Below are 11366 nucleotides of genomic sequence, written 5' to 3'. Positions count from 1 at the left end.
TGTGAAGTTGAACAAGTGAGCATAATGAGCGATGTAGCAGCTAGCGTTAGCCACCAGTCACTCATTAACTGAGTAAAAACCATGTGAACCATGCATTTCCTCTGCCTTTTACTCTGTACTTTCTCAACAATTATAATAATACATTCATAAAGATACAATCCCACAGGTCTGTCTGACCCTGTCTGAGGCCAAATAAAGGAACTAGGGTGTGTGTGTGTGTGTGTGTGTGTGTGTGTGTGTGTGTGTGTGTGTGTGTGTGTGTGTGTGTGTGTGTGTGTGTGTGTGTGTGTGTGTGTGTGTGTGTGTGTGTGTGTGTGCGCCTTAACCAGTCCTGCCACATATACCTGCCAAACAGAGAGGAAAGTTAGTGGGCGTGGTGTGAAAGGAAAATCACACACACACACACCCACACACACACACACACACACACACACACACACACACACCTCTTTAATGTCACAGCTTGAGAAACAAACACATTTCATTATTGAGGGTGTTGGCGATACAGATACGACCTGTAAAGATCAAGACGAACGTTTCTACATCTCCGGAGCTTTTTGGATCTATTTTAACACCCGAGCCACCAACAGGAAAGGTATCGACTTACACTCTTCTGTTCTGTAATCTCTGATTATTTTAGCTCAATGAAACGTTGATTTACAAGGAACAAGTGCAGAAACCAGTCTGATCTCTTCCCCCACGTGTCGTTTAATGGGTCTTAAAAGTCATAAAAGTTGCATTGTGAACTGAAGCTGTTGAAGAATTAATTCATCGACTTATCGTTTCAGAAGTTCCTCATTAAATGTGTTTTATAAAACTCCCAAATCAGCTTCGTCCAATGGAACCAGCGGTGAGGAAGTGGACAAAAGTGTAACCATTGGAACAAGCAATTTGTTCTTTGGTTTCTTCCTGTTACATCTTGGTTGTAATTATTGGTTTAATTCAGTTGGCAGAAGAGTCTGAGTGAGAGTTTAATAACGTTAATGATCTTAATGAGATGTTTGTAAAGGTCAAAGCTACAAGTTGCAATGTCCCAGAGGGATTTACAGTCCAGTAAGGAGAGGCGGTATGGGAACGGGGATTCCTCTATCTGGAGGAACAGCTTTTCTAGCATGTTTGTGTTCAACTCTGTCATTTTAATCTAAAACCGACATTTAGACCAAGTTGAAAAGATGCTAGCAGGATCTCAAACGGCCGTTAACAGACTCGTACGGTTATTTAATCTCATCTGAAGACCAATGCTTATGGACATGCTGTGAATGTCACCGGCCCTGAACAATGAAGGTGTGATTGTACAACAGAAGTAATACGAGGACAATTTAAACATTGATTCAATCAATATTACAGAGTCAACGTCGGTGGGGGCTGAGGACTACAAGTTTGAAAATAAGACTGAAGGTGGGGAGTTAGAAAGAAGGACTCCTGTAGTCCGCTCCTTGTCTCAGCTTGAGGCTAGAGGTCAGAGGCTACATTAGCAGCTACTAGCATAACACACTCCAATCTCCCACTGAACTGTTGGCTGTTTTTACGAGGAAAAAGGATCTACTTTTCTTTTTTAAACTGTCCATCGTGAGTCCGTCTTTGTTAGAGGACTACAGATCGCTTTTAAGACGTAACTTAGTTGTTTTACTGATCATTTAAGGCGCCAATAATTTGACTTCTGGTGGTAAACTTTTACATTTTTACTTTAAATAATTCCATACACGCATGATTAAAATGCATGTGGTTTGTCTTAAACCCTCCGTCAAGTTTCAGCATTCTTTGTAAAAAATAAAGTTTGTTTGTTTGTGATCAGGCAGAACACAATCAAGCCCAACTTCATTCCTAAAATGCTTTGAGCACCCTAATCTGATTTATGACAACAGAGGTGTCCTGTTATGAGACAATGTCTCTTAACACGACACGGATAAATTGTCTGGAATAAAAGCCTTGCAGGTGTGACAAAAGGTGTAACGCACTTCTGAAGTCAATGCTTTATCCAAATACAACAAGCTAACACTTGCACACAACCTTTTGGCCTTTTATAAAAATAACTTTTGTTTTGACTGTCTGGTCTGTTTATGTCTCTGTCCACAGATGTCCTTATGTGGAAGCTTTCTGTCAGACGAGCAGTTCCTGTGCTCCATCTGCCTCGATGTGTTCACCAATCCTTCATCCACACCGTGCGGCCACAGCTTCTGCATGGCCTGCATCTGCAGATACTGGGACGGATCTAAGGTGTGTGTGTGTGTGTGTGTGTGTGTGTGTGTGTGTGTGTGTGTGTGTGTGTGTGTGTGTGTGTGTGTGGGGGAATGTTGCACGGAAGTCTTTCTATGTATAAAGGTCATTCCTTTATCTCCCTATCTTCTTTTCTGCCCTCTGTCCTAACCCACTCTTTGTTTACCTCCCTTTCCTTCCTTCTTCCCAAAGGTTGTATATTTAAACTGTGTGTGTGTGTGTGTGTGTGTGTGTGTGTGTGTGTGTGTGTGTGTGTGTGTGTGTGTGTGTGTGTGTGTGTGGCCTTTCATGTACTAGCATACATTTGGGGTCACAGGTGAATCCATTCATTTCACTACGATATCATTTTTACCTGGCTGCCATCTTTGTTCCGTTTTAAAAACAGAAGCTCTTGGGAACATGGGAAAGTGTTTTTCTGTGTGCCCATGTATTATCTTCTTTGGTTCCTTTCCCCCGTCTCCTTTCATGCGTCCACCCTTCCTTCCTCTCCCAGGTTTGCCTGTGTCCTCTGTGTAAGAAAACCTTCCTGAAGCGACCAGAGCTCCAGATCAACAGGACGCTGCAAGAGATCACCAACCAGTTCAGGTCCATGACAGGGGGGGGAGGAGTGGGGAAGGAGAAGGGAGGGAGAAGAGGAGGAGGAGGAGGAGGAGGAGAGAGAGGCATACCAGAGGATTTATTTGATGAATTGAAGAAGAAGCTGCCTCGAGCTTCACTAAAATCACAAAAGACGTTACCCTGTAAGACTTCAGGTAAGAGCTTTCAACTTTAGAATTCATTTATTACAAACTATATCTATAACTCTATAAATAAATAACTATATATATATATATATATATATATTTCTAACATTACCAGACAAGGTCTCTTTAAGATGGTGAATACAGCTCTGACATATCCAGCTTTTTGAGAGATGTTCTGCTCACTTCAGCTTCCTTCGATCTTTCCTCCGGTGAGTCCATCCCGACAGTCACAACGCCACTGGCTTCTTCGGTACCAAACCAAAGTCCGATCGCCGCCATGACAAACCCCTCCGGACCTCATGGGCCGCCGCCCTCGTACTCCTGCTCCAGCAGCCGGAGAAGGTTCACCATGAGTGGGGCTGCGAGCAGCTGGAGCCTCCCCATCTGCGAGATGCACCACAGAGGAATAATGGTACCAAACATTACCTGTAAACCAATATCTGACATTTCAGATCCCGATAGTCCTCTGTGCTTATCGAGGAGCTGATGTTGCAGCTGTGTGTATTGACACTGCAACACTCTGTGACTTCAGATCTACTGCAGGACAGATGGAGAATGTATCTGTCCTGAATGTGAGAGCGAGGAGCACGAGGGTCACGACACAGCGACTCTGGAAGTCCAGTGGATGGAAACCAAGGTGGGAAAAACAGAATGATGTTCTTCAATGCCTTTGCAAACATCTCTGTGGGACACTAAATCTAATTCTAACCTTATCAAAGACTTATCTGGAGAGCAGTGACTGTTACAGAATATAGCGACATGGGGCTCTGAATTTAATGAATTTACTGGTTATGGGGTAAAAGATTAGACTTTTTTATTTTAAGCATCATATAATTACTGGATAAACAGTTCACACTCACAAGTTCTGAAACCAGTAATATCGTCATTAATCTGAGCAAACACATATCTAGTGCGTGTGCTAGTCCTGTGTAAACAGTTTATACAGTTTGTGTTTTACACTGTGTGTGTGTGTGTGTGTGTGTGTGTGTGTGTGTGTGTGTGTGTGTGTGTGTGTGTGTGTGTGTGTGTGTGTGTGTGTGTGTGTGTGTGTGTGTGTGTGTGTGTGTGTGTGTGTAGGACAGGCTGAGTGTGTCGCAGCAGGAGATCCAGGAGATGATCAGACAGAGAATCAGGAAGATCGAGGAGATCAGACTGTCAGCGACTGAACTGGAGGTTAAACACACACACACACACACACACACACACAAAACCTGTTAATCCTCCTGTCATACCGCAAAGTTTATTCCTCACTTTTTAGCATTTTAATTCCTTTATTTTATTTATTTTATTGGGCTCAGCTCTGTGTGTGTGTGTGTGTGTGTGTGTGTGTGTGTGTGTGTGTGTGTGTGTGTGTGTGTGTGTGTGTGTGTGTGTGTGTGTGTATGTGCAGCTGTTAATGTAAAAGCGTAAAGTGCTGACTGTAACAAAGGTGTGTGGAAGGTCTCACGTCACAGTCTCTCCCCTCAGCTGGTGGTGGAGCGAGAGACGGCGGGCAGCGTTTCCCTGTTTTCTGAGCTGGTGTCTGCCATCGAGCGCTCCCAGGCAGAGCTGATGGAGGTGATGGAGATGAGCCGGAGGGCGGCAGAGCACCAGGCCGACGCCATGATCCGACAGATGGAGATGGAGATTGAAGAACTGCGAAGGAGAGAAAGTGCCCTCGCCGAGCTCGCCCTCTCAGAAGACCACATGCACTGTGTGAAGGTTTGTGAGGATCTAACGAGGTGGGATTAGACGACAGGCTGCAGCAAAATCTTTTTAAAATGTGTTTCCACCCACTTTCCAGACGTTCTCCACACTCTCCACTCCTCCACCTGCCAAAGACTGGTCCGGGGTGTCGGCGACCTCTGACCTGGGAACAGGAACCGTCTACAGGTCACTAGCAGCTGTGGTGGAGAAGTTCCAGGAGGAGCTGAAGATCATCGCAGAGACAGGTCAGAAAATGCAAAACACAAGGCGTGTTTACGAACAATGAAGATCAGAATAATAAATATATTAAAGTAGAGAAACACTGCCCTCCTGTGGGAGAGTTTAGTCAGTGCTGCTCCTCATGTCTTCCTGCTCCTCTCCAGGTTTTCCTCCCTCCGTCCTGGAGCCCAGTCCGGTCCGACCACAGCCCAGTGAGTGTCCATATGCACATAGTCATGAGAGCGTTCCACCTTCAGTCTTGTTCTAATGAAACCTTTCTGCTTCCTGCAGGGATGAAGAGGGTGCAGGAGTACGCAGGTACAAAACAACAATATGGACACACATAAAGTCAGCTCGCAGACGTGATTAAATGTGGAATAATATGAAATGATTTACGTTTGTCTTCCTCCGTCACAGTGGACGTGACTCTGGACGTCAACACCGCTCATCCCAGACTGATTCTGTCAGAGGACATGAAGAGTGTGAGGCGCCTGTTGAACTGTTGTATCATAGAAACATGAATGAAGAGTTGATTCCTTGTGAAGCGTGCAAATCATTCAGTTTTCAATGCGAACACAAACACACGAGTCTTTGACATAAACTGTGTGTTTGTGCAGGTGAGGTGTGGAGATCGACACCAGCCGCTTCCAGACAATCCAGAGAGGTTTGACAGAGTGGTCTGTGTCGTGGGGAGGGAGGCCATCTCCTCTGGGAGACACTACTGGGAGGTAGAGGCTCACAGAAAGTTAATCTGCTTCGTCGTTTTCCTGAGAAATATGCTGCAAATTGACACAGAAAAGCAAATTTTGTTACTAAATTAAGAAGGTTATTGTCTGATCTTAATATATCAAGATTATTTTAATTATTGTTCATTTAAAATAATATTAATAAAAATAATAATTATAATAATGTAAAATAATAATAATTTAAAAATCATAATAATGTAAAATAATAATTTAAAATAATAATAATAATGTAAAATAATAATAATTTTAAATAATGTAAAATAATAATAATTTTAAATAATAATGTAAAATAACAATAATTCAAAATAATAATGTAAAATAATAATAATTAAAAATAATAATAATAATGTAAAATAATAATAATTTTAAATAATAATGTAAAATAACAATAATTCAAAATAATAATGTAAAATAATAGTAATTAAAAATAATAATGTAAAATAATAATAATTTAAAATAATAATGTAAAATAATAATAATTTAAAATAATAATGTAAAATAATAATAATTTCAGGTGGAGGTGGGTGGGAAGACGGACTGGGATCTGGGCGTGGCCCGACAATCAATCAACAGGAAGGGGAAGATCGAAGTTACCCCGAGCAACGGATACTGGTTCCTCAGCCTGAGAGACAAGTGAGTTTTCCTCTAGCTGTTTCCTTTTCCTTCATTGTGGAGTTAAGTATTGTGTTTAATATAATACTAAAACAGAACAGAAGAGAAGAGAGAGGACATACTGTAAAATACTTCACCATTTCCTGTCCTCAGGAACAAATACGCTTTCCGCACCGAACCCTCCACAGACGTGTATCTGACCCTGCGACCTCAAAGGATCGGGATATTTGTGGACTTTGAGAAAGGACAGGTGCAGTTTGGGAAACACATTCAACATTGACGTCTTTTGTCTTCCTCTGTGTGATAACACGGCGTGTCCTCTCGGCTCTGCAGGTGTCTTTCTACAACGTTGATGCGAAAATCCACATCTACACTTTCAACGACACGTTCAGTGAGTGCATCTTCCCGTTCTTCAGCCCCTGCACCAATAAATCTGGGAAGAACGACGGGCCGCTGATTATAACACCAGTAACATGACAGAGAGGCAGAACCACACGGGTCTTCTTCTTTTAAATATAGTCATCGCCGGCCTCCTAAACGTTGTGTTGGCTGTGAAGTTTAATACACACACAAAGGATAATAAAGAGCATTGTATGTTGAATGATTTGCTGATCCCTGATTAAAAAGATCACATGTTCTCTCACATCTGGTGTGATTCTTGGTCTTTCTCTCCAAAAGCAAGTTAATCAGCAGATTATGTGTTTTGTTTAGGCAAAGATTATAGGTTTGGTGTATGTAAGTGCGACTGAAGTGGAGAAAAAGCTCCTTTAAAGATATGTATTGTAACATTCATACATGTTGTACACACTACAGGTGAACATGTAAGCTTCCCCACTTCATTCCTCACATTAACTCATTATATTACACGTGTTCTGACATCATTATGTAATGAAATCTACAGACACACACACACACACAAAGTTACAAACAGAAACTCTGAATGTGGATTTTCGATGATTTATTCCCATTAAATCTGAAAGTTATGAAATGTATGACGAAGACTTTCAAAGATCTCTTCTTTACCTTCATTAAATCACTTGACGTATAATGATTATTAAATTGAAAGAGTGACACACGAAGGATCCAAAGTGTCCTGTAACTTTACAACACAAACAAACAGGATAGAAATATAGCTATAAATCAGACACCAATAAATAAAGCACGTTATGTAATTTACTAATAACAGTGCGGATGCAAATCACACAGAATATGAAACCACTCATTGTTAAGCAAACAATAAACTGACTAAACCAGCAGAAATTATTACCCACAATCCTTATTACTCAGCTGCAAGGTGCGCACACGCAACCGGCTCTCAAATGAGCTCAATGCTACCTTCAGGTACATCGTGGAAATCTGCGATACTGTAGCAAAATGCTTTTTATCCGCTTTCTTGCAGAGTTTGATAGAAAACAAATCTCAAATACTCGACAGACATCTCATCTAAACTCTTGGCAAGAAAGTAAATAAAACTTTCAGGGTAAAAACAAACCAGAGGGAACATCCAGCACGACGGGGACGAGTTGTGATCGCACCTCTAAGAACTTAAGTGTGATGATAACATTTAGCCACTAGATGGCGCACTTGCGTTGTGTTCACGTCACAACGCATGCGCAGCTGTACATAATCTAAAAACCTTCATTTTGGACCATTTTAAATACACTTCTATAAATGTATTATTATTTTTAAATAAATTTTAAATTCTCAGGAACACTTTTAATCTGCACATTTCCAAAAACTGTTGGTTTTATTGTTATTATCTTAAAAATATTCGTCTACATTCAGACGTTTGATACCTTTATGTAACATAATACTCATTTAAAATTATTTAAAATTATTTTACATTGTTTAGATCGAGTTTGTCTCGTGTGTCGCTTTTAAAAACCAGAGTAACAGATCCAGAACTTTGGGTTTTGGGATCCTGATTGTTTTGTGTCGGGGCTCAAACCGAGCGTGTTGAACTTCACAGAATTAAAAATAACTTCTATTATTTGCACTATGAAAAAGCTTCTAAAACATTCTCTTCACATGAATTAGAAGTCCTTTCGGTTGATGCGGTGCTGCTTCATCTGCGACTTTGCTTTTTGTTTCTGCAGGAGAATGTGTTCAGCAAACTCCCGCAGGGCTCCGGCGCCCCCGAGGTTGTGGCAGGTGTATTTTGCAGCGTTTATGGCGTCCGTCGGTGAATCTTTAGGTACTGCGCTCAAACCCGCCAGGGTCAGACACGGGACATCGTGGTTGTCGCAACCTGAGAGGTAGAAAACACGTGGGGGGGGGGGAAGACAGAGAAATAATCACATAGACATAAAGAATGCGTATTAACACGATGTGTCAAACAAACACCAAAGCCTTGTTGCACGAGTCAAAATAGATCCACACCACCAGGTGGCGCTAGTTTATAGTCGCGATCCAGATAAATATCACCAGCAGCATCAAATACAAAAACATTCTTACATTACTAAACCAGCTTTAGCTACGACGGCGTATTAGCGCCGGAAATATTCTGAGATTAAAGTCGTACATTTAGGAGAAAAAATATATATTTGATATTCTTTGAGAATAAATGTGTAATTTTATTTTATTTACAAATTTATGATTAAAAAAAAACTTGAATATTCTCTGAGATTAAAATATTAAATTAAATATCATATTAAATAAAACATTATATAAAATATTAAATAAAACATTATATAAAATATTTAATATTATATTAAATAAAATATTAAATATTATATTAAATAAATTAAATATCATATAAAATATTCTATAAATGATATGAATTATATAAAATATTAAATATCATATTAAATATTATATTAAATATATAAAATATTATATAAAATATTATATAAATGATATAAAATATTATATAAATGATATGAAATATTATATAAAATATTTAATATTATATAAAATATTAAATAAAATATTAAAGTCACACATTTCTGAGAAATAAATAAATATTATTATTAGAATAGTGAGAATAAGTGTTTTTTTAGGCATAAATTAACGACTTTAATATTTAATATTTCCTCTGAATATATAAATATTATATTAATCTCGACAGTTACAGCCTCACACTTCATCCTTGTAAATACTTTAGTTCAGCTGCTTTACCCATGTAAGCCACATCCTTCCAGTCCAGCTTCTTCTTCTCCACCACCAGCTTCAGATCCTCCAGTGGCTCCCCCCCCACCTGCATGACCTCACAGCCCGTCCTAGTGGTCAGCTTGTCGGCCAACAACTTGGCCACGGGGTCCACGTCGGAGGTCAACAGCATCACCTGGTGGAGGCGAGACGGAGGGGAGTGAGTTTGCGATGTGACGAGAGTCGACTCGCGATGCTTGTTTTGGGAGTTTCGACAGAAATGCCAACCTCCATGTCTTCTTTCTGCAGCATGCGGATGCCCGTGGTGTCTCTGATATTAATAGACACCATCTCCTCTCCGGACACGGACAGGAAGATCTTTCCTTCAGTTAAACATCCGGACACATTGAGGAACAGCAGCCGGACCACCTCTGGCGAAGCCTGACCAAAGTATCCATACCTGAGGGAAGATGGAGGAGAAAAAGATCCAGAGCTTCAAAGTATCCGATCGATTGCAAGCTGGTTGAAAGATCTCCAGCGCAAGTGTGTGCGGCTCACCTGAGGACCCTCTGCTCCGCCACAGGCCAGTCGATGTCCACGTCGATGTCCACGCTGTACTCCGGCAGCATCTCGTAGTAGCCCAATTTACCGCCCTGGAGAGGAAGGACGAGAGTTACAGCTTTCTCTTCAAATCTAAGAAAATCCTTGGACGCATTCTACTCCTTTAAAGTTCATCACCTGCGAATGTCCCTTATTCAGAACGAGGTCTCTATTGGTGAAGTAAAACGAGCCGTTCTCACACAGCTCTCCGTCCCAGTCCTGGCGCCGCGGGCGGTTGGTCGGGTCCAGATTGTACGGCGTGGTCATCTCATTAGCTGGAAGGAGACGCACAACAAATATCGTTTCACATCCACCCTTTGTTGACACGGAGAGGGTTCCCTTACTCTGCCCAAATCTCAACCAACCGGTTTAAGGTGTCCCACAGGCTGTACCTACAGACAATGACGACGCTCGTCACTGTGGTGAACACGTCACGTGATTACAAAAGACAGGATCTGCTGGAACATTAAACTCGCAGCCACAATGAAAACTCCTTTTACGTGTCTTCAGGCATTACTGGATCTATGTCTGTAAAGAGTTCACAATGCACAAGAACAAAACACCTGTTGACTCACATCCTTTCTTGATCTCCTTCCAGCGGAACTGGTGTCTCCGAACCACGGCGAAGACCGAATCAAAGCCCTGCAGCAGGATCATGTCCAGGGCCTCCTTCACATGGAACGGGTGGAGACACGGGGAAGTAGCCTGAATGTTACAGATCACGTCCACCTCTGTGGAAAAGAAAGCAAAGTCAAACAGCTGCGTTGTGTCAACCCTGAGGCAAGAGCCCAGGGCCTCGTCACTGATCAAACACACCTGTCGTGACATCCTGGTGATGCTTACTCACCGGGATTGAGCCGGGCGAACTCTTGGATGGTTTCTATGGACGCAGAAGAATCTCTGGAGACTTCAGGGCTCCTGCGGTGCACCTTGGCACCCCAGGATTTTGCCACCTTCTCAATCTCGTCGTGGTCAGTCGACACCCAAACACTAGGACGATTAAAATAAAAGGTGTGCTATCATTATTATATTTCGTATCCTTCAATATCTATTGTTATTCCAGCAATAACAGCTAAAGCTGATCTGTTCTTCTTCTCTCTCTCTGTACTGAGGCAGACTGCAGCTGCACTGACTCACTATCGCCTCTAGCGGAACACATGGTATTACAGCTCCCTCTTCACACTCTGTTCATAATGTCCCTTCATTGTTTTAATGTTTTAATGACCTTAATACCTTCATAAAGCCATGATATAAAGTGTTTACCTGTCAAACATGTTGGTGTCCACAGCAGCCCTCAGCACCCAGCCGATGAGAGGGATCCCGGCCAGCGTCTTGATGTTCTTCAGGGGGATCCCTTTGCTTCCTCCCCTCGCGAGGACCAAGGCGGCTACATGTCGCTTGCCGTCCGGCCTGCTCTGCTTGTGCGCGGGCAGCATCCCGTCGCGCTCCCCTTGAT

At 41.8% G+C, this 11366-nt stretch overlaps 2 protein-coding genes across 2 annotated transcripts in view; one reads left to right on the top strand and one right to left on the bottom strand.

Annotated features, from left to right (window-relative positions):
• Window positions 1-2076: 2076 nt before the first annotated feature.
• LOC115024038 (E3 ubiquitin-protein ligase TRIM39) lies at window positions 2077-6820 on the top strand. Its single transcript, XM_029455416.1, has 15 exons — window positions 2077-2217; window positions 2711-2824; window positions 2882-2969; window positions 3149-3372; window positions 3493-3597; window positions 4038-4133; window positions 4428-4661; window positions 4744-4891; window positions 5030-5077; window positions 5157-5183; window positions 5283-5347; window positions 5483-5593; window positions 6126-6244; window positions 6377-6473; window positions 6557-6820. The coding sequence occupies exons 1-15, from the start codon at window positions 2077-2079 to the stop codon at window positions 6698-6700; spliced, it is 1761 nt and encodes a 586-aa protein (XP_029311276.1). The 3' UTR covers window positions 6701-6820.
• Window positions 6821-7164: 344 nt separating this feature from the next.
• cmasa (cytidine monophosphate N-acetylneuraminic acid synthetase a) overlaps window positions 7165-11366 on the bottom strand; it is a 6326-nt gene continuing 2124 nt past the window's right edge. The window contains exons 2-9 of the mRNA XM_029455415.1: window positions 11174-11360; window positions 10758-10900; window positions 10486-10641; window positions 10049-10185; window positions 9869-9963; window positions 9599-9770; window positions 9341-9506; window positions 7165-8471 (exon numbers count right to left, since the gene is read on the bottom strand). Of these exons, the coding sequence (XP_029311275.1) occupies window positions 8257-8471; window positions 9341-9506; window positions 9599-9770; window positions 9869-9963; window positions 10049-10185; window positions 10486-10641; window positions 10758-10900; window positions 11174-11360 (1271 nt within the window). The 3' untranslated portion in view covers window positions 7165-8256. The remainder of the gene's footprint in view (window positions 8472-9340; window positions 9507-9598; window positions 9771-9868; window positions 9964-10048; window positions 10186-10485; window positions 10642-10757; window positions 10901-11173; window positions 11361-11366) is intronic.

The sequence above is a fragment of the Cottoperca gobio genome, chromosome 18 (genome assembly GCF_900634415.1).
Source record: "Cottoperca gobio chromosome 18, fCotGob3.1, whole genome shotgun sequence".
Lineage (NCBI taxonomy): Eukaryota > Metazoa > Chordata > Actinopteri > Perciformes > Bovichtidae > Cottoperca > Cottoperca gobio.
Note: the sequence above shows the minus strand (reverse complement) of the source record. Positions and strands in the feature narration are given on the sequence as shown.